The 20,418-nt window shown below is 29.9% G+C and overlaps 2 protein-coding genes across 3 annotated transcripts; one reads left to right on the forward strand and one right to left on the reverse strand.

Annotated features, from left to right (window-relative positions):
• Positions 1–757: 757 nt before the first annotated feature.
• LOC111026621 (UPF0505 protein C16orf62 homolog) lies at positions 758–9,454 on the reverse strand. The gene is made up of 19 exons (XM_022304737.1): positions 9,265–9,454; positions 9,080–9,170; positions 8,408–8,615; positions 8,126–8,328; positions 7,923–8,053; positions 6,954–7,121; positions 6,727–6,895; positions 6,480–6,649; positions 6,105–6,205; positions 5,834–6,009; positions 4,367–4,510; positions 4,133–4,302; positions 3,899–4,061; positions 3,331–3,514; positions 2,089–2,228; positions 1,830–1,992; positions 1,152–1,279; positions 956–1,090; positions 758–875 (listed from the first exon to the last, which is right to left on the reverse strand). Exons 1-19 carry the CDS (start codon positions 9,300–9,302, stop codon positions 759–761), a joined length of 2,799 nt encoding a protein of 932 aa, XP_022160429.1. The 5' UTR covers positions 9,303–9,454; the 3' UTR covers position 758.
• A 5,906-nt stretch (positions 9,455–15,360) lies between these two features.
• LOC111026628 lies at positions 15,361–19,267 on the forward strand. 2 transcript variants are annotated; one of them, XM_022304743.1, is made up of 9 exons: positions 15,361–16,101; positions 16,920–17,121; positions 17,326–17,578; positions 17,646–17,873; positions 17,938–18,149; positions 18,214–18,535; positions 18,644–18,832; positions 18,902–19,018; positions 19,085–19,234. In XM_022304743.1, exons 2-9 carry the CDS (start codon positions 16,943–16,945, stop codon positions 19,232–19,234), a joined length of 1,650 nt encoding a protein of 549 aa, XP_022160435.1. In that variant the 5' UTR covers positions 15,361–16,101; positions 16,920–16,942. The 2 variants fall into 2 exon arrangements, with proteins under 2 accessions (XP_022160435.1, XP_022160436.1); XM_022304744.1 differs by lacking the exon at positions 15,361–16,101 and having other exon boundaries at positions 16,943–17,121; positions 19,085–19,267.
• The last annotated feature ends 1,151 nt before the right edge of the window (positions 19,268–20,418 follow it).

Here is a 20,418-nt window from a genome sequence, read left to right on the forward strand (position 1 = left end):
TCATTTTAAAATTGAATAAAGTTTGTTTTTAGTACCAATATTGTTGGTTACGTTTTTGTCACTAAATTAATATATTATATCATGCAATATAAATTATTAACTAAAATAAAATTGATTTCCAATTATATGGTGATTCAAGCCATCTGCCCACCTATGTTGGAATTTGGACTACACACATTTTTGAAAGATCGTAATTATTTATGTACATTAAAAGATTCAAAAAATGAACACCCAATTCTAAGTTTTGACTTAAGATATACCCTTCAACACATTAAATAAGATTTTATATATAATGTTTGTAGACTTTTCACTAGAAATTTAAAAAATTCAAATGTTCAAAAAAAAAAAAACATTTAGGACAATTTTACAAATTTGACTACAGACAAGAAAATTGTAAAACAAGTAAACCGATACATAAAAACAGATGAAAAATAAGCTTACCATTAATTAGACGATAATATATAAACTTGCCAATAAGATTGATTTATTAGATTTTAAATTATGTTTGATATCCTTTTATCTTGTTTACTCCTTATATGACATTGTAAGGAAGGTATTATACTAGTTGTACAATATTTAAAATCTGTTTATTTTGTTATCTTGTTGTGATGTATTTTGAAATTAATGATATAACAACTATGTATATTTTCATAGCAACACAATGAAAATATAATAATAACAACAATAAATGTACATAAAATGTAAATCTTAGAAAAATAAAATACATATATCTGTAATATAAACGTAACATATTATATCTATTGGTTTTTATTTGAAGATCTAATAGGCTTTCCTGTGATCTTGTTTATAAATTTATGATAAATTTCATCTTCTTCATTTTCGCAGAATTCTCTAATATAGGTTATCATATTTTCCTGTAAAATAAAATTTAGTCTGTACAGTATAACTGGTTCAATTGCAACAAAGCATGTACAGCATTAATCAATACATTTACTTCTATCTTGGGGTCCATGGCTGTTTTGTTTTTTTTTGACAACTTCCAAAGATTGACTGCCAATGTAGCCATTTGGATTTCGTTTAAGTCCGCTCTGACAACAACATGCAGGAGTAATTCAAACGCCAATTTCGTCTGTAAAAAAAATCCTAAGTGCCATCAATCACTTCAATATTAATTCTTTTTTGTAACTTACTTGACTGTTTGGCTTATCGACCAGACTATACAACCGTTCAAGTATATTGTCCAACACCACAGTACAAATCGAGTCCACATCAGCCACAAACTGTGGTTCACGGCCGTACAGCACATCGTTGGAGTCCACTGTAGAGGCATCACAGATATTAGCAGCATACAATTTGGTATATGATGCAGGATTACAATATTTTCATTTATCATCATTCATTATACTCCGATCTAGCTTGTTTCTTTGTTTGGGGGGTAGTAGAATGTAAAGAAGAGAGACACAACTTGCCCCCATTTTATTAACTTGTGAATAATTATTTTTTAAATTTTAAAGTTGGTAAGAACTTATGAGGAACCTCATATAAAATTGTCAAGCCTAAGTTATTAAAAATTAAAAATTTTAATTAGATACATGAACATTTTCCATTGTTGGGAACTTTGAGGAATTTCGTCAAAATGTGAAAAGGTTATCAGTTTATCACTAACAAAAATCAAGTTTATGTATTTTCAATATTTTAATATTATTAAGCTTTGTATTACATTTCCAAGATTTTTGACTGAACTTAAATTTTTTTTATCAAGACTTATTAGGGATGTCTCTTAAATCAAGTAGATATAGTTTTTTCGGCCTCTCATCCTGGATCCTTACTTTCAAATGGTATTATAATAGGTTTATATAGATACTTGCCATCAGGTATTCTGTAAGGATACGTATCCAGAGTTGCAGTGGCCAGTATGTCTAGAACGTACAAATAGAGCATGTGCGGTTGCATCGGATCAGTCCACGAATATTGTCTAATCGCTCTGATCAGTAGCTTCACCTGGTGCAACACTTCAAGATCGGGACAGTCCTGATGAACACACATCATAAATTTTAATAACTAATTAATTAATACATATTGCACATTGTACAATTCACAGTGTACAACGTTGGGTGTGTATATTACCGGCACAACAAGCAAAATCGACAGCATTTGCTTTATGCATGACACGAGTATAGGTTCGGCGTTGAAGACAAGTCCATCCACTTCCAACGTCGCCGGGAAATCACTGATCACTGTGGACGCTGCTTTAAGACACGCATCCGCTGAAATAAATTGAATATGGAACATCTGAGATACTCGATTTGTGCTTTATTATCGATGCACTGCACAATTAAGTCGCAAATGCAGGATATAGGCTGATAAAACCCTATGATTTAAAACCGATGACCAAAGTTTATAAATATTAAGATTATACCTATAATTTAAAACTGATAAATTTCAATAAAAATACAACTATAAAATTTGTCGGTAAGTAGATATACTAATAAGTAATAAGGTTAAGATGATGTACTATTGACGTGAAAAAAACCAAAATTTGACTATGAAAAAACATATTATTTACTATACTCCATAAAATCCATGATCTACTTTGTTAAAAGGACGCCATACCGGCATTTGTTATCTCCCTCTTACAAACGCGTAACATACCAAATATACACTCAGCAGTTCACGTTTTATGCCATTAGCTTAAAAATTAGAGTGAATCGACTTATTTTGAAACTTGATGGTAAGAACTTAATCAGTGTTTTGTTGGGAGTTTTTTTACAATAATTCAGTTTTTAAGTGAGTTACAAGCATTTTTAATTAACATTTATTATACACTCATATCTCACTTTAAAACTAAATTATCATAAAAAAACTTGCAACAAAACACAGATAAGTTCTTACTATCAAGTTTCATAATAGGTCGATTCACTCTAATTTTTAAGCTGACGGATAAACATGAACTGCTGAGTATAAATTTGGTATGTTACGCGTTTGTAAGACAACACATACGGGTGTGGTGTCCTCTAAAGCTTTATTTTTTTTTTTGTATGACAAATTCTATAAACATTTATTTATTGAAATGTATGCATTTAAAATTGTAGATGTTATCCTTATAAATTTTGACAATCGATTAATCAAATAGTTTTTTCTTCCCGGATATAGGCGCAATTTAGATTAATTGTTTGTAAGTGGTTGATTTATATTGATCAACTCATCTCTCTATATATGTACATAAAACAATATTAGTCACTAGATGTAATATTAACATCATTCAAAAAATAAAAAAAATAGAGTAGTTTTGATAAAATCATAGCACTCTCTCAACTTGCGCTTATGGATACACAATATTACACATTATATATCATTAGCGATCCATACCTTGTCCGAGACATCCATTCAGCAGAGAAGTCTGTCCAGTTAAGATATATAGTTGAAGTTTGACGAGCGGTGAAGTGATCGACGGAATGGTAATGTAACAGTAAGCAGAGCAAGCCCGAGCAAAAGAGTTCTTAACCTGGGCCCTCGAGGCGGATACAGACAGGACCATAAGTTTGTTGACACACTAAATTGTCGATGAAAAGCACATTATACAAATATTTAGGTTTTAACTGTTTTTAATCTTAAGAAGGCCTTATTCTAATGAACAGTGGGGATGTGGGAATTACCAATAATGTAGTTACAATAAAATAACATTATAATGTTATTTCATTATTTGAAATCCAAACATTTTAATGTTTCCATCCTTAAGAGTAGGTATATAAATGTATAGTATAATTATGACAAAATATATAAAGGTATATTTGTCAATTTAAAAAAATAATCACTTCTATACTCCCTCATTAATGCCCTACTTTATGCAATAGGAAAAGAAAAAAAGTCTTCTAGAATAAGGCCTAGTAACCTATTGTACATAATTAAATATGGAGGGGGAGAAGTAATGTCTCACCTGTACGAGCGCGGATTGCACATAGTCTAACCTAATGAATGCTCCCCTGGCTTCCATATAAAAATTCAAATATTTCTCCAAATCATTGCCGTAATCGACGCGGAATATAAAACAGGCTATTAGGCGGCTAATTTGACGAACTTCGTCTTCGACGGTCAACGAGCTAAAAATAATAATTACAACAAAGGCGATTTTAAAATTAGATGTATTTGTTGTTGATCATAAACTACGTACTCGACAGAATCATGTAAGATCTTGCACATGTACATCAGACAGTCGTTGATCACGGGGTCACTGGATGCGACATTCTCACCTCGCATCCGATACGCTTCCAATACGATCTTGCATCTTGCCGATTTGTTTGTGTCCGATCCAAACATGTCCAAGTATGGCAATAAATAGTTCTAGAAACACATATTAAATGTTTTTGATCCATCTTTACTTAAATCTGGATGATAAGAAACCCACCATATGGAATGTATCCTCAAAATCTTCTATGTAATTCAGCAGATGTTGCAAGATGTTGTGAAGCTGAGTGTGGAATCGTTCTATTCCGACACGATTGCTCAGGTGTTTTGTTATATCATCCATGAAAACACTTATTTCTTTATTCTTAAAGTAATAAACATTATTAATCATTAAATATAAATTATAATATAGATGTAATAAAATGTAAAGGCTTAAAAATAAAATCACTGACTTTTAATAATATGAACTCAAATTCACTAAACTATCATACAATTAAAATAAAAACAATAATTACCTACTTATTTGATATTTTTAAAATAAATTATAACTGATAACTGTATTGCTTAAATTTATACTCAAATAATGTATAACTTTTCAACTAATTCTCTTTTGATAATTTTTAAAAATTGGAACTATGTATCAATAATAGCAAGTGGCCTCAAACAATAGTAATAACTAATAACAAAATTAAATTAAAATTATAGTTAAAAACTTGAGTTTTAATTTTTCAAAAATAATTTATCTTGCATTTTATGAGTTTTAACAATATTAAAGATCTCTAACACCTAACAATGTATGGATTGTGAATATATCAGAACTGCACTATATAGGTATATATGTTATTATTGATGTTGAAAATCAGTCATTGTTGATAATTCCATATTCAAGACAATAATAACAATGAGTGGTTTAGGAAATAAAAAATGTAAGTGGTCAGTCGTTATTACAATACATAATCAAATATCAAAGTAGTCATAGTTGAGAGTATTTATTGAATTTTTAAAATAAACTATAATTTAAATATTATAAAAATTCAAAACTGTATTAAAAATGTATGAAATCACACTGCTTCATAGCAGTTGTCGGGTACTCAAGTGTACCTCATCATTGAGTAAGTCACAGCAATGGATGTGTTAAGTTTGAATTTAGTGATAAATCATTGTATACAATAAAAATGATTCTGAGCAGAAACAGTCAATCTATATTTATTAGGATATTTTATTATATATATTTCATATTGCTATCAGTAATACAGTAAGTTGAACTAATTTTTGGCAAAAACAAATTGCATATATTGTATCACTAATATTATAGTAAATAGTAATTACTGATTATTATAATACAACTAGCTGTCACCTGTTATTAACTTATAACTTTATAAGTCTATACCAACATACAATAAAATGGTATAAATAGAAACTATATAAAAAAAAGAGAAAACTTTTCTTAAATAGCATAAAAAGAGCCAAAATATTTTGAAATGTATATCATACATACAAAATACTAATATTAATAGCTAATGAAAAGTTAAATTCTCAGAAGTTAATGATTTTTGAATCACAAAAACAAATAAAACACGAAAATGAAATGAAAACATTATTTCAATAAAATTCTTGGATTACTATTATGCATTTTAAGTTTATTAGAACTATGATTAATTTTGGTGAACTGTAATGAATAGTTTACCTTAAAATGTTTTACAATGAAGTATATCCATGCTTCGGCGCATGCCATAAACCTTTCAGAGTCTTTAACTTTATTCATCATCTTCCATGCTTCTCTAAAAACATTTGGTGCATTTGGTACCAAATGACCCCTTAAACTCATGCCAAGATTTTGTATGACTAAAGTTTGCGGAAACACTAAACACAAAATTAATAAAAATAAAATATGCTATAATTGGTAAATAAAAGTCATCCTAAAGTAGGTAATACACAATTATAATATTGAAACAAACCATCATATTCCCATTTGGCTATTAAATTGATAAGATATTCTGCTTTCATTGAAAGGTAATTCCCGGGAAATGTGATCACTATAGTGTTGATTAGAAGGCCACTGAAAATAAAGGTACACTATTAAAAATAATATGTACTATATATAAGACAATTAGTAAAGCATAAATAATATTACAGAAGAGGTCAAACAAGGGTGGGTGAGAAAGAAACATCCACGATTGGATATACATCCCTACATGACCATTTTTTAATATTTTTAATAATTTAAACTAAAAATTATATTTTTAATGATCAAATGGTGCATGTTAAAAAAATCAGCAACAAAATTATTTGACCACCACCGATATATTATATTATATGTTAAAACAACATACTGGAGGTTTTGTAAAGTACACCACCTAACAATCTCATCAAGACTATGTGGATCTTTACCAGCACTCAATCCCTTTACTATCCACTCTAATGCCGGGCACAAAAGTTGAAGAAATTTTTCCATGTTCATATTTTGAGTTTGAATCTCTTTGCACACAAATCTGTTGTTTAACTTAGAAGAAAAAAATACATTCAATCAGTTAAAGTAAAATTTGACAAATTTACCTCATAAAATGAACTATAGTTTACCTGCTTATATGTCAGTAAGATATCTTTGAAGCTTTCTTCAAAATAATTTGCACTTAGATTTGTCAAAACACCAATTCTGCACAAATAACATCGTGCATACCATGCAACTAATGGATTACCAATACCTCTAACCATTTTTATAAGTCTTAATAGAGCAGCATTTTGTTCACTGTTAAAAATAAAATTATTATCACAAGTTTGTGATAAATAACTAAGCACTAACTAACGCTGGTTTAATAAAACGATAACTGCGTAAAATAGCTGCTTCGATATACAGTCTAGGTATAAGCTCACGAATGGATGCAATTTTAAAAAACCAATTTTGACAAGTTTCTTTGGCAGCATCTGGCACCATGTCGGGGGTAAATTTTTCCGGAAGCTTCGTTACACAACCACTAATGTAAAAAATAGTTATAGTAAATAATTTGTTTTTTATGCTGTATTGAAATATACAGGACAATTTACTCATCACACTTATCACACCATTTTTTTCTTTTAATAATGAATTTATTCAACTTCCAACTTTTGGAATTTTTAAGTATACTTAACGACCATTTTACAACCTTCTTTTTTTCAAATAATAACCAACCTTTTTTATTGTAAATTGTTAAGCAAACAGTATTTTGAAATTGTAAATAATAGTTTCTTAAGTTATTCAAATTTATATAGGATACTTTACATTTTAAATAATGATCCTTAAAAATTGTTTTTAACAATTATGAAATAGATGAAATATTGGATATAATATTAAATCATTTATTATGCTCAGAGAATCATGTAAAAATACCAATATCTCATAATCTATCTTATAATAAATAAATAATTCTTAAAATGCTTAAATCAAGGCTTCATATAATTAAAACCCATTATTATTGTTGTCTTTAGCACACAAAGTTAATTAATTCAAAACTATAGTAACATTTTGACTTAATTATATCAACATTTTCGAAAAAATCTTTGGATTAACAATTTATAGGAAAAAAATTGTATATTTCACCTAAAAAAAAGAAGTTGGTATCACCACAAGAAACTTTTTAAATTATAAATAAAGTTTTAGTATTTGAAAATATGGTCCTTAAATATATAAAACAATTTCAAAAATAAAAATTTGAATAAATTTAAATTAAAGGAAAATATGGTAGTGAGTATACATGATTAATCGCTCTGTATATCTAATATATTTGAATATATCATACTCAATAATTTCTGATTTAGATTGAAGCCTCTTGAATACTAGATTTCCAAATAAGTCTAATAGATCTGTTACTAAGACAAATTTACTTGGATAAAATTGCAATGGTGATGTGTAGCTTAAAATTTTGGTACACTGAAAAATTGTTTACTGATGTGTATACAAGTTAAAAAAAACTTATTGATTACAACTAAAACTGATAAATACCTGTATAACTATTTTCAACGCTTTCACTCTTTGTTCATTATTCCATGCCTCTATAATTTCTTTACCTAAGTTGTCCATGTGTGTCACAAATTCTTGTTGCGTTAGGTCGTATAGTTCTTTTTCTGAATACTCCATCTGATCATCAAATTCTTCCAGTTCTTCTAGACGCGATCGTATTGTAGCACTCTGCAGACTTTTTGAAACTGAAATAATGATAATATTTATGATTGTGACAAAATAGTATTATTTCAACATATCACCAAATTTAATTAATTTACTCACATGCATGAAATGACAGCTTTTCAGAAGTTGTATAACTGTTTAATATACTCTGTTTAAAATGAGACCAAGGTTGAATGTCATCAATACAACCATTATCTGTCTCATCAAAATCAGTAGGAATTAACTGGGCAGGTCGACTGAGTGGATCATCTCCATAAGTAATAGTGGAAGATAAGGGATCATTAACATGAACATTTTTACTGGTAACCTAAAAAAAATATTTAAATGTTAATAATAGTAATATTTGTATCGTAAACACGAGTAAAAAAATAAAAATAATTGGTTGTTATATATTGAGTAATGAGAAAAAATAATAATTATGATTTATGAAAGTTATTTATTTGAAACTAAACATATTACTCAAATAATATAAATGAGAAATACAAATTTGTTTTATACATTTTTATTTAATTTAATAATTCTTAAATTAGGTAGTAAAAAATCAAAACTTTAAAATAAGATAATATAGGATCTATTGTTTTCTTGCACTTATTGATGTATAAATAAAAATTATACCTTCTATTACACAGCTAATACTGTTATTTTTACATACATTCAATTGCCATAAACATATAATTCTGATTTTAGCCAAAAATTAATAACACAATTACATTGTTTTGAAATCGTAATTGAGTACACATATTTAATAAGTAACAACATAGAATTACATACTTCAGTTAAACTTTTCAGTGGATGATTTACATCACATTTTTCTAGTACACATTTTTGTTTACGCTTGTAATCAATAATTGGTTTACTGTACCTGTTGAGTTAACACAATACGGAAAATAATAAAATATGTATTGATTTATTTGGATTTGACAGATTATGGTAACAGACACATTTGTCTCACTCACCAATTCCACTCATATGTACGGGCCGAAGACGACGACATAATTGCAATCTAAAAAGTCGTAACAGTGTTTAAAGTACTTTAAACTATCATTTTGAAAAATAGACACCTAAGTATAAAATTATATTAATGTTAACGAAATTTTTTGAAAATACAGTTTTGTTAGGTATTTATTTAATGTTTATCTCATTATATCCCACGTCGTATTATCTTAACTGATTACAGACTACAACATCGAGATTGATAAACAGCATGAACTAAGATATCTTAGTTCATGATAAACAGTACTGGAGCGCGCTCTTACCAATATAGTGTGTGATACGAAAACGAGCATGTCTTGAACGTTATCCACACCTCAGTAGGGCAAAAAAAATACCGCCACACTTGCGAACGTACTAGAAAATACAAACGCCTCATAGCAATTTGAGTACTTCCACAGTTTCACTAGTCCGATTTTAAAAATTAAAAACTATTTGAACTTGTCAACAAGCCTACTATACAGCAATATAGTTTTAAGTAGAAAAATAAAAATAAATAGGTACAAAATGACACAAAACGAAAAATTGAAATGAATACAATAATGTAGACATTTATCGTGTTTAACAAGGCTCAATAACGAGTTAAAAAGTAAAAGTTAAGTTACTTTTAACAGTTTTAACTAAGTTACTTAACGAGTTATTTTTATTTTCAAAAGTAACTTCTAACTTAATGAGTTTCTTTTTTTTAAATAATTCCTAACTTAACGAGTTAATTTATTTTAAAGTCACGTTAATTTATTTATTTTTCCTAATATCAATTTCATAGATTTAAAATTAAATTTTTATTTTTATAACTTAGTTATGTCTTATGTATAAAAAATAATAATAATAATTGTCTGAATAGCCAAATATATATACTATATAATATATAGTAGATGCTTTATATATAAACACCACAATACAAATTCACTAATTAATTATTAATATTACGTATTTTCTAATATTGTCGTGCATTAATATTGTTTTGCATTTCTAGAATATATTATGTAATATGTCACATGATAATAATGTTAAAAAAAATAAAAAGTTTTCTTATATGATTATATTATAATCATACCTAACCTAACCTAACTATTGTTTTGGCAAAAACTTAAAACTCAACGATTCTCAAAAATTCTCTATTTCTTTTAGCCCATGCTTTGTCATCTTTTGTTCTTATACTTTTACTTCTGCATTTTATGTATGTTTCAGATTTAACTCCTAGTAACACATCAACGAAGTTAAATACGTATCACCTATGTTAGGATGGCTAGTGTAGAACGACACATGTTTAGTTTTCAATGAACACATTCACAGCCTGTGGCGCAGGAACTATTTTTCATGAGGGGGGGGGGGGCAAGACATAAAAAAACCTAACAATTATTATATATTTATTTGTGACTGTTTTCGGTTTGAAGAAGTCTTTGATATTTTTTGGGGGATTGGGAACCGCCATTGCAGAATGCAGGTATGTGGAACGTATTTAAGGATTTTAAACAATTAAACTTAGTTACAACAAACAATTATACTGGTGACACTACGACAGTCGACAGCGTACTCATTTAATAGTGGTAATCAGTAATCAGTAATCAGTAATCACTAATTGCCAATCGGAACCTAATCGTAAACGACGTATATAAGCTGTAAAAACCTATAAATAGTCTAATGATATTCCAATAATAAACAATATGGTATGTTTTGAGAACACTGTAGTGGCTAGTCGAGGAATTTCCCAATATAAGTTGATAAAGCAATCCGACAAAAAATGTCTATAAGATTTACTCAGAATGTTTGTTATGTATTTTTTAAATTTTTTTTTTATTTTATTTAGCCTTAATAAAAATTTGGCTCAACAATTAAAGTATCTTACAACTAAACAAAATAAAATAAACAATAGGTATACAAAATTTTTGTTACAAAAACCATATATACAATATATATTGTTTATAAAGTATTATGTTATAATAATAAATAATAAATCGATAATAATAATAATAATATTATAGCACATATTCGATATTCATGAAAATGAGACCAATTTTGTATAAGTAAACGTATAAATTAAACGTATTACGTAATTTACGATTGTATACTCTTTAATTTTAATGTAGTAGGGGAGGGGCAAAAGTATACTTTGGCCCCCTTGGATTATATCCGAGGGGTCAATTGCCCCCTCTGCCCCCCTTCTCCGACGCCACTGTTCACAGCTGTTAGTAGTACGGTTGCAGCTAGCAGTAAACTGTTCCCAAATATTCGGGGGGGAGAGACATAGCGTCCTGTGAAATATAGTTTTCAAAAATGTAGTCAGTAAATTTCACAATCTGGTCATTTCAGCAGGCTGTATTGCCAAAAAGTGGTAAAAAAAAGTTTATAAAGCAGTCTATGTTGTTTTCAGAATCCAAAAATGGCAATCCAAAAAATATTTTGAATAATGACTACCGTCTGTAATCTGTATCATTATATTATATAGTTTAGTAAGTCTAAAACTTTTGATTTTCCTCCACCAACTTTGCCTTCAATGAAATCGACATAGATCCAGGTCATACGGCAGATATAATAGATTAAAACGATCTATATTCTATAATATTATCTCTATCATACTATATAAAGATATAACTTCTCATCATTAAACTCAATATGATAAGTTTAATTAAGTTAGATATCATATCGAGTTCAATCGTTCAATGATCCCCATACGTTTCGAACATTTCGTTTATGGAGTAATTCGTTTGTATATCCAACACCGCATCTGCCAAGTTCATCAAGTTCATCACAATTTCAATGAATAATGATAATTACTCGGGCCGGCCGCGCCGCAACTCACCCACAGTCGAAGGTGGAATCCGTCCCCTGACAAAAATATAAAGTAAAACTTGTATTTCTATACATTTCTCGTTTATACTGCGAATAATTTTTAATGCAAACGTTTGTTGTTGAATCTATAATAAAACTAATAAATAATGATTAATACTACATCACATTTTATAAGTAACCTGCAAATTAATGACACACTACAATAATAAAATAAGCTTCGACTTATAATCTAAAATACAATTATTTCTATGACTCTATTTTTCCAATAAACATTTTAATAAAACAATAAATTATGATCACACAGCTTGACGACACCACGGCGGTTTGTGTTGGCAATTTAGCTACACCTCTGTTTGTTAATTTTTCCAATATTTCATGTTTCTTTAGTGCCTTATTTTTTGTCTTATTGAGTTAATCTTAGAGCTGCGTTTGCAGGATTAAGAAAATAGTATTTATTTTTTTCAAACCTAGGTTAACGTCATTTTTATAAACACCTTCGATTAATGACCAAACAGGAAATTATTTCGTTTTCATTCGAAAAAAACAGCGAAATCTGTTGTATAATATGAGTTTTCAGTGTACCTTGTCATTAAATCCTGTAAAACGGTATTTCAACCTCTTTTTCTAAGGATATTTAATGATTTATTTATATTACTTTTAGCAATTTATTTTTTTATAATTTGAGAGTTAAATAGTTAATACGTAGTTGCTATATGATTTGGAACTGTGGAATAAGAGAATTCTTGTACAAAAATGTCAAGTCTTTCGGAAAAGAAAAATTAAAATAGTTCAGTTATCAATTATTAACAATAATTGAAAAGAGCAATATTTAGAAATGTTAATTCTGAATCTCATAAAAGCAATATAGTTTTTGTAGTATATAAAATATTAAGCCGCTATCATGGCGCTGTACCTATTGGCTGTTATTAACAGGCAAGGCACCAGATATTTTTTACAGGTGGTACAACGTGGTTAAAATGTACCTATTACGAAGTTCGAGATTTTACACGTAACCAAAAAAAATACTAGATGTAGAGACCACATATTTTTTTTGTTTTTATTAAGAAGAATATATTTACAATAATCAGTAAGTATAATGACAAATTTTTTTTTTATAACATAAAAATATTAGTATTGGAAGACTCTCAGTAGTGCCACCTGACAAGAAATTACATTAAGTTAACTATTTGGTATTATTTAATTGTTTTTTTTTTTTTTTATGCGTTGAGCATGTCTCGGGGCCACAGCCTTTTTAGTCTCCTGGGAGCGTGTGTCGCAGGGGATAATTTTTGGATTAAAGGATTATAATGGGTGTGTACGTAGTTTGGAAAAGAATGTGGTATAATGGGATTTGGCCAAATCGTTAAGAGTAGGTAGTTTTAAATCTTTGTGGAGATTTTTATTTGTTACGTACCAGGGAGAGGAGGTTATTAGACGTAAGCATATTGATTGAAAAGCTTGTAGAGTTCTGGTGTTGGAAGGCTTTGAAGGCCCCCATAGCTGAATGCCATAGAGCCATACCGAACGGATTATCGCTTTATATATTGTCAACTTGTTTTTTAGGGATAGTTTAGATTTTAAAAGGGGTCTAAAGAGGTGCAACCTGGAGTTAACTTGTTTACACTTTAGTTTTAGGTGTGGGCCCCACGTAAGACGTTTGTCAAATGTGAGCCCTAAGTACTTGACTTCATTTGCTGTTGGTAGGACTTTGTTGTTATGCGAAACTGGAGGGCAGTCAGAGTTTCGTAAAGTGAATGTTACGTGAATTGATTTGGTTTCGTTTATTTTTTTTCCAACGATTTGCCCATAAGTTGATTTTGGATCCTTAAGCTAGCAATTTCTGCATCGCGATGGTGTGACGCAAATATTAGAGTATCGTCAGCGTATGTAGAATGACTTTGGGATATCATGGGTGAAAACAGAGTATAGGAAAGGGGCGATGTCGCTTCCTTGTGGGATTACCTGCTTTTATAGGGTGACATATTGAGTAGCTGTTTTTGAGACGAACAGTTCGACTACATTAATATTTGATTTTAGAGACAAATGTCACCTGTTGATAGATAGGCGCCCAGTGTACACAATATTTTTAAAATTTATAATTTCGCTAATTACCTAGGTGTTTGGTACGGGATTACGGGAGCGTCGGGTACAGAGGGGAGAAATTCGTGAATTAGCGTGTAAAATGTAAATTTAAACTCATTTACATATTATCGTCAAGGCGACCGCGGTACGGCGGTGTCAGGTCAATGCCGTGGTATGGTCGGGGGGCCAGGAGGGGTTAATATTGTGGAAGAGTATACGGCGCGGGTACGAGTTCAAATGTCGGTCGAACAACTGCCATTGACCCAATACAATAAACAACACAGCGAGGCTCAGGTCTTAGACCCCAAGATGCGTGTTTTAATGGAGTGAACGACCGACCGCGGTCCTACGTCCTACAGAGACTGAGACGGACAATCACGGTAATAATAATCATATTTTTATCAATTGAGTATTGGATAATATGAAGAACGACAACCATAGACAAGTAACTGAGGATAAATATTCTAATAAAATATAGAACGTATTCTACGATCAGTGATATGTTCTATGCCTTTGCGGTACAACCATAAATATACAAGAAATTCGGTCGATCAAATAGGCGTGGAAAAAAACGGTAGGTACCGGGATGTTTGCTCTACGAAATAATTATGGTTCAATATCCCGGTGCTTTTTTTCACACCGGCTTGGACCAACGAATTTAAAGATTTTAAAAAAAAACTAGCCTTCTTGTTGTTACTATTAAAATAAACTTATAGCTTATATAAATATTAACCCAGAATATAATATAATAGGTATATAAATTTGTGCTACCATAACGACATTTGCCAAGCAGTCAGTGTTTACTCATAAGTAAATTATAGGTACAGACGCATAGTCCATTGATATAATACGTAATATCTAAACATACCTATAGATAGCTATAACGTACAAATATAGATTTACATAAAATGTAAACATTGTCTGATTGCAGCTTTGTATACGAGTACATGAAGGCTAACTTCAAATTTCAATCAATGAGGCCATTGTCTATTTAGTTGCTGTTTATAACTATAATATGGGCACAGAATAAAATATTAATAATTTAAATTAAATTTTTAATATTAGTCTGTGCACTGTGGTGTGACCTCATCGTAAACTACAGTGATACGCGTTATCAAAAGCGGAACTAGACCGTGATTTTACTCTTATTATTACTATATATCATTTTTCATCATCACAATCATTATCATCATCGCCACTCGCCAGTCGCCAGTCGTCACGGTCACAGTGGCACAGTCTAATATTGTCTATAATCGAAAATCTAAATAGGTTGGTAGGTACACCCGGAAGACATAGTATTTTCTGCGTCCAACACTCACGCAAAAGAAGCTCATCCGGCCGGCCGACCGCGTACGAGAATCGTAGATAACGAACTTATGATATAAATCTTCCGCCGTCATAAGTTTTAAAATTCGGTGATTATCGTGATCTCGTCTCCCTTCTCCCTTACCACGACGGCCCCCACTCGAATATTTTCTTCTTACTCCTTCGCCTCCCAACTGGTCGTGGCAATTAGAGGGAACAACAGAATCTAAGCAGACAGGACGTGCAAAAAAGCGGAGTAAAAAGTAACCCGCTGTGAGAAAGAGGTGAACAGGTTGAGTGAGGGAGACGGAAACGAAAACAAAACGGATGAATTTCGTCTCTGGAAGACTGGACGCAAGTAGCCAGGTACTCACGTAACAACAGTCAACGGTACCAACGTACCTAACTAACTACCTTAGTGTTACCGAACACTTGATCCGGCACGCACCGCACTGACCTGCCGCCGCCGATACGCTGACGTCCGAGCTTATAATAAAAAAAACAAACAGTTCAGCCGAATTAGCGACAAGAGCAGCGCATGCGATTTAAAAATCAAATGCCACTTTCAGTGTCAAGTTGAAGGAGTTGACGAAATTCGTCATTGTTGTCTCATTCTTCTCCATGTGAGTATCTTTTAAATATTATGAGTTAATATTGTGTTAATTGGGTTTAACCGATGTTCATTGTTGTATTAGGAGATAGGTTAGTAAAAAACAAAAAAGAATATTCAACTGACATTGGTAGACGGGTTAGCATTTTCGTTTGTTTTCGAATAGTTTTTATCGTTCTGGCGGTATTAACTAGTATTTGATATCAATATTATCCAGTGATGATCAGAACATCAGCATCCTAGGTAGGTCATTGTTTAGGAGATTGATTTTTCACCAATATGTGTTTATCCAATGATGTGGATACTGTCTGATTATGATTTTTTTTAAAGTTGACTCATTTTTTCTGGATAATTGAACAAGTCTTGGGGTGATCGAATTATAATATTCAACTTTGTTTTATCATTTCTATCGGTTTTGTAATGGTTATTGTTTTTTTCCTATTTACTTCTAATCATTTGTGACAAATTCAGTCTGCTCCTATCCTTATATACATATGTAACTCTTGTGTTGTAAAAATATTAAAGCATTTGAAACAGTATGTTACTCTTTTCAGAGTTCACTAAGATTTTAACCAGATTTGTTTATTAATTAGGATTTTTATAGTTTTGTTATTTCAGCACCATTTGGCAGTAATTCTTTCAAATATTTGCATTGACATCACTCATTTAAATAAGTTAACTAAAGCTATTTAATGTGTCAGATTTTATTTTAGAAAAATTTTATCTAGAACTTTTTAAGCAAATGGAACGCCTATATTAGTGTCTAAAGTACAAATTAAATATTAATTAATATAAAACTGTTGTGTTTTTTTCTTATTTGTTTTATTTTAGATATTGCAACAACTTTAATCAAGATGCCTCCATACAATTCTGTAAAAAGTCTACAATCTTTAGCACTAGAACAGGCATGCAAACACATACTAAACATATCTAACAATATGAAAAAAGATGTAAATGGATCGCGTGAATATTTTATTAATAATGTACATGCTTGGGCCAGAACCAACATTTTGAACTACACCAAAGTTCTATTGTAAGTCAAAATTTAAATGAATTATCAGATTTGTATATTAATTAATGATTAGTATTATGTTATGGTAAATCCAGAACAAGGGATTTTAACTTACAAATCCAAGACTCAAATTGATTAACTCTCATCCTTTTATATTTAAAATAAATATAATATACAATACTAAATTGTGTGATTTATTAATAACATATTATTATGTTCATTTAGGGATAATGGTGAAAAAGATAATGAAATTTGGAGTGAACTAAACTGTGTAATGATTGACACAAATCCATACATAAAAATATTGAGTGTTAAACTTAGCATATGGTTAATAATATTAAACGCCATGTTGGACATTGGGGTTGCTCGATTACCACCTTTATATCTTCACGCAGGTATGGAAACTGAATTCGAAGAATTTGTTTCTATATTGAACCGTAATAATACTCATCTCAAAGAACTGTCTGTGACCTTTCAAGTGAGCACTCATTGGTACCTTATGCATTTTGAACATTTATAATTAATTGCCTAATATTTTTTTGTAGATGTCAAGTAAAAATAACTACACTCCAGCCGTGTACGCTTCAATGTATAATCTTCAGAAAACGTTTCATGAAGGTCTAGCTTCAAAACTTGTTCATTTAAAGCTCGGTGCTATTTGTGATAATGCAATATTGAAAACTATTGGTGAACATGCTTTATGTTTAAAACATTTAGATGTATCCGGTTCATGGAATGTTGACGAAGCGGGCATCAAACATCTATTGTTTAAAGTAAAAATTATTTTTTATAATATGCCATACATTACGAAGTCTAATGTGGATAATGTGCTTTTAGAATGATGTGTATGTGGAAACAATAAACGTATCAAACGAATTACTCTGTCAGCATCTCAGCCATATGTATGACAATAAGTCAATGTTGAATAACTGCTGTTTTACTTTAGAAGAATTGAGGATTCAGGATACAAATACAGAAGATGCTAGTTTACTGATGATACTTGCATGTGTCAAGAGCCTAAAAGCCTTAGGTGGTTTTCTATACTTCAGGTAAGATAATGACAATCATGAATGTTTTTGAACAAAAATAGAGTAAAATACACTTGGTTATTAGGAACATTGGTGATGCTTTGGTAACCGTATGGGAAAACTCCCCCAAGCCACGTATATTCCAGTTGACTGAATTGTATGATATGCAGCTAACAGGCAAAAAAATAGCTTCACTCAAAGAATGTTTACCATACCTAAAAAAGTTGTACACCCGACTATCATGTGTCTGTACGCCTGAAGATTTTGCAGATCCAGAACAAGGATCCATGTTTTGGGGCCGTGTACAAACACTAACTATTGATCTTGATTACATGATGAATTTTCATTTTATCAACTTTGTGTTTAACTATGGTCGCAACTTGTCTGAACTCACTATTCTTGACCAGGTAAGTTTCATCAAATAATTTATATTTATATGAATGTCATATTGTAGCGTTACATAGAATTTTAGTTGTTATATATTTTATAAATTAATAAAAATAAATTATTTATAGGAAGCTGATATAGATGTGGCCAAACTCCTGGCTAGTTGTCCAAATTTATTAGTGCTTAAAGGATTTTTACATATTTTTGAAATGCCAGTCGGAAAATTTACAAAACTGAAATCAATCGAATTACACATGCCAACTGTTGAAACAATTAATTGGTTTTTTGAAAACTGTCCTTGTTTAGAAGAAGCCAAAGTATGTTTTTGTCACTAGAATAACTAATATTCATTATAAATGTTTAGTTACAATAAATTTCAATTTCAGCTTTATAGTGATTCAAGACATCTTTATTGGAATACACAAGTTTTTGAGAGACCCCCTTTAATAATGTGCAATAATCTCAAAAGATTAGAGATTTCGTTCAATGATGAACACCCGATTGTAAGTTTTAACTTTAACATATTCTTTAATACATTATAATGTATGATTTTAATAATTTATTTGTAGACTAATCACCAAACAGTTATAAAATTCATTGAAAAATGTTCAAAACTACAACATTTGGGACGATTAGATAAATGGAACCTGGATAAGAAATTTGTAAAACAAGTAAAACTGTATATTAAAAAGATGAACTACGAGCTTAACATTTACTAGACAATAATATTTAAATTTGTGATAAGACTGATATACTAGATCTTAAATTATGTTTAGTCTCCTTTTCTCTTGTTAACTCCCTAAATGACATTGTAAGGTATTTTTATACAAGCTGTACATTTAAAAACTTTAAGTGTGTATTTTTTAACCTCACTGTGATGTATTTTGAAATTAATAGTATAATAATTAAGTATGTATATTTTCATAATAATAATACATTTATATAATATGTAAATCCTTAACGAATTTGTTATTGAAAAATAAAATAAACATATTGAATGTGATAATACGTACATAACATAATATTTATTTTTTTGTAATATATTATAAAAAATGTTTGATAACTAAAATAGCATTGGATTGATTCCAACAAGACGAGTATAGTGTCAATAAATACATTAATAGACTTAAGAGTTTTAAATTGTAACACAAATTGGAATAAAACAATTTGAAAATGTCATCATGATATCAATGTGTCTCCCCCCCCCCCTTGAAGAAAGACTACATATCAAATTTTTTTTTTTAATTCATCTTCCTTAAATTTTATTATAATATTCAAATATTTATTAATATTTTGCATTATAGAATAGAATCTAAAATTAAATAGGTTTTTATTAAACTATTTTTAATTGATTTTTTGTATATAAATTTTTTTTATTAAGAAAGAAGCCTCGATAACGTGACCATTGGCTTGTTTTTGCATATAATGATAACTTAAATTAGATTGTACTGTTCAGTATCTTTCAAAAATAAAATTATATTTTGGATGGATTTTTCGTCAGGGCTTGATTTTATATTTATATTGTATGTAAAGTGTATATTATTATACTTACCCACTTTAAATGTTTATTTCTTACCAGGGAATCTAATGCGACAACTGACAAGTCACTGATACATGAGTGATTAATTTGGATGGGAGTACTATAGCTCAGAGGTTCCCAGACTGTGGGTCGCGATTATACTTTTGGTGGGTCGCGCTATTTTTTTAAATAATACAAAAATATAATCATCTATTACTTTTCGTTGATGTTCAAAGTTCAAATTCAGTTTTATCGTCAATCCTTATCTGTGAGTGTGACAATTACGAGTTTACCAGTTTACCAGCGGCCGTGTCAAATACTATATATTATACTTATTATGCTTTTTTTTCGTAATTACATAAAATTTAATAAAATAGTTTAATT

This window comes from Myzus persicae, unplaced genomic scaffold (assembly GCF_001856785.1).
Source record: "Myzus persicae strain clone G006 unplaced genomic scaffold, MPER_G0061.0, whole genome shotgun sequence".
Lineage (NCBI taxonomy): Eukaryota > Metazoa > Arthropoda > Insecta > Hemiptera > Aphididae > Myzus > Myzus persicae.

Bases quoted from the DNA above. Each gene is read 5' to 3' on its own strand.
- LOC111026621 (XM_022304737.1), bottom strand. From the start codon at position 9,302: ATGTCGTCGTCTTCGGCCCGTACATATGAGTGGAATTG. The intron at 9,171-9,264 runs GTGAGTGAGACA...TTAACTCAACAG, and splicing joins CGTACATATGAGTGGAATTG to GTACAGTAAACCAATTATTG. The intron at 1,091-1,151 runs GTAAGTTACAAA...TTTTTTTTACAG, and splicing joins TCGATAAGCCAAACAGTCAA to ACGAAATTGGCGTTTGAATT.
- LOC111026628 (XM_022304743.1), top strand. From the start codon at position 16,943: ATGCCTCCATACAATTCTGTAAAAAGTCTACAATCTTTAGCACTAGAA. The intron at 17,874-17,937 runs GTAAAAATTATT...ATGTGCTTTTAG, and splicing joins TCAAACATCTATTGTTTAAA to AATGATGTGTATGTGGAAAC. The intron at 18,536-18,643 runs GTAAGTTTCATC...AATTATTTATAG, and splicing joins AACTCACTATTCTTGACCAG to GAAGCTGATATAGATGTGGC.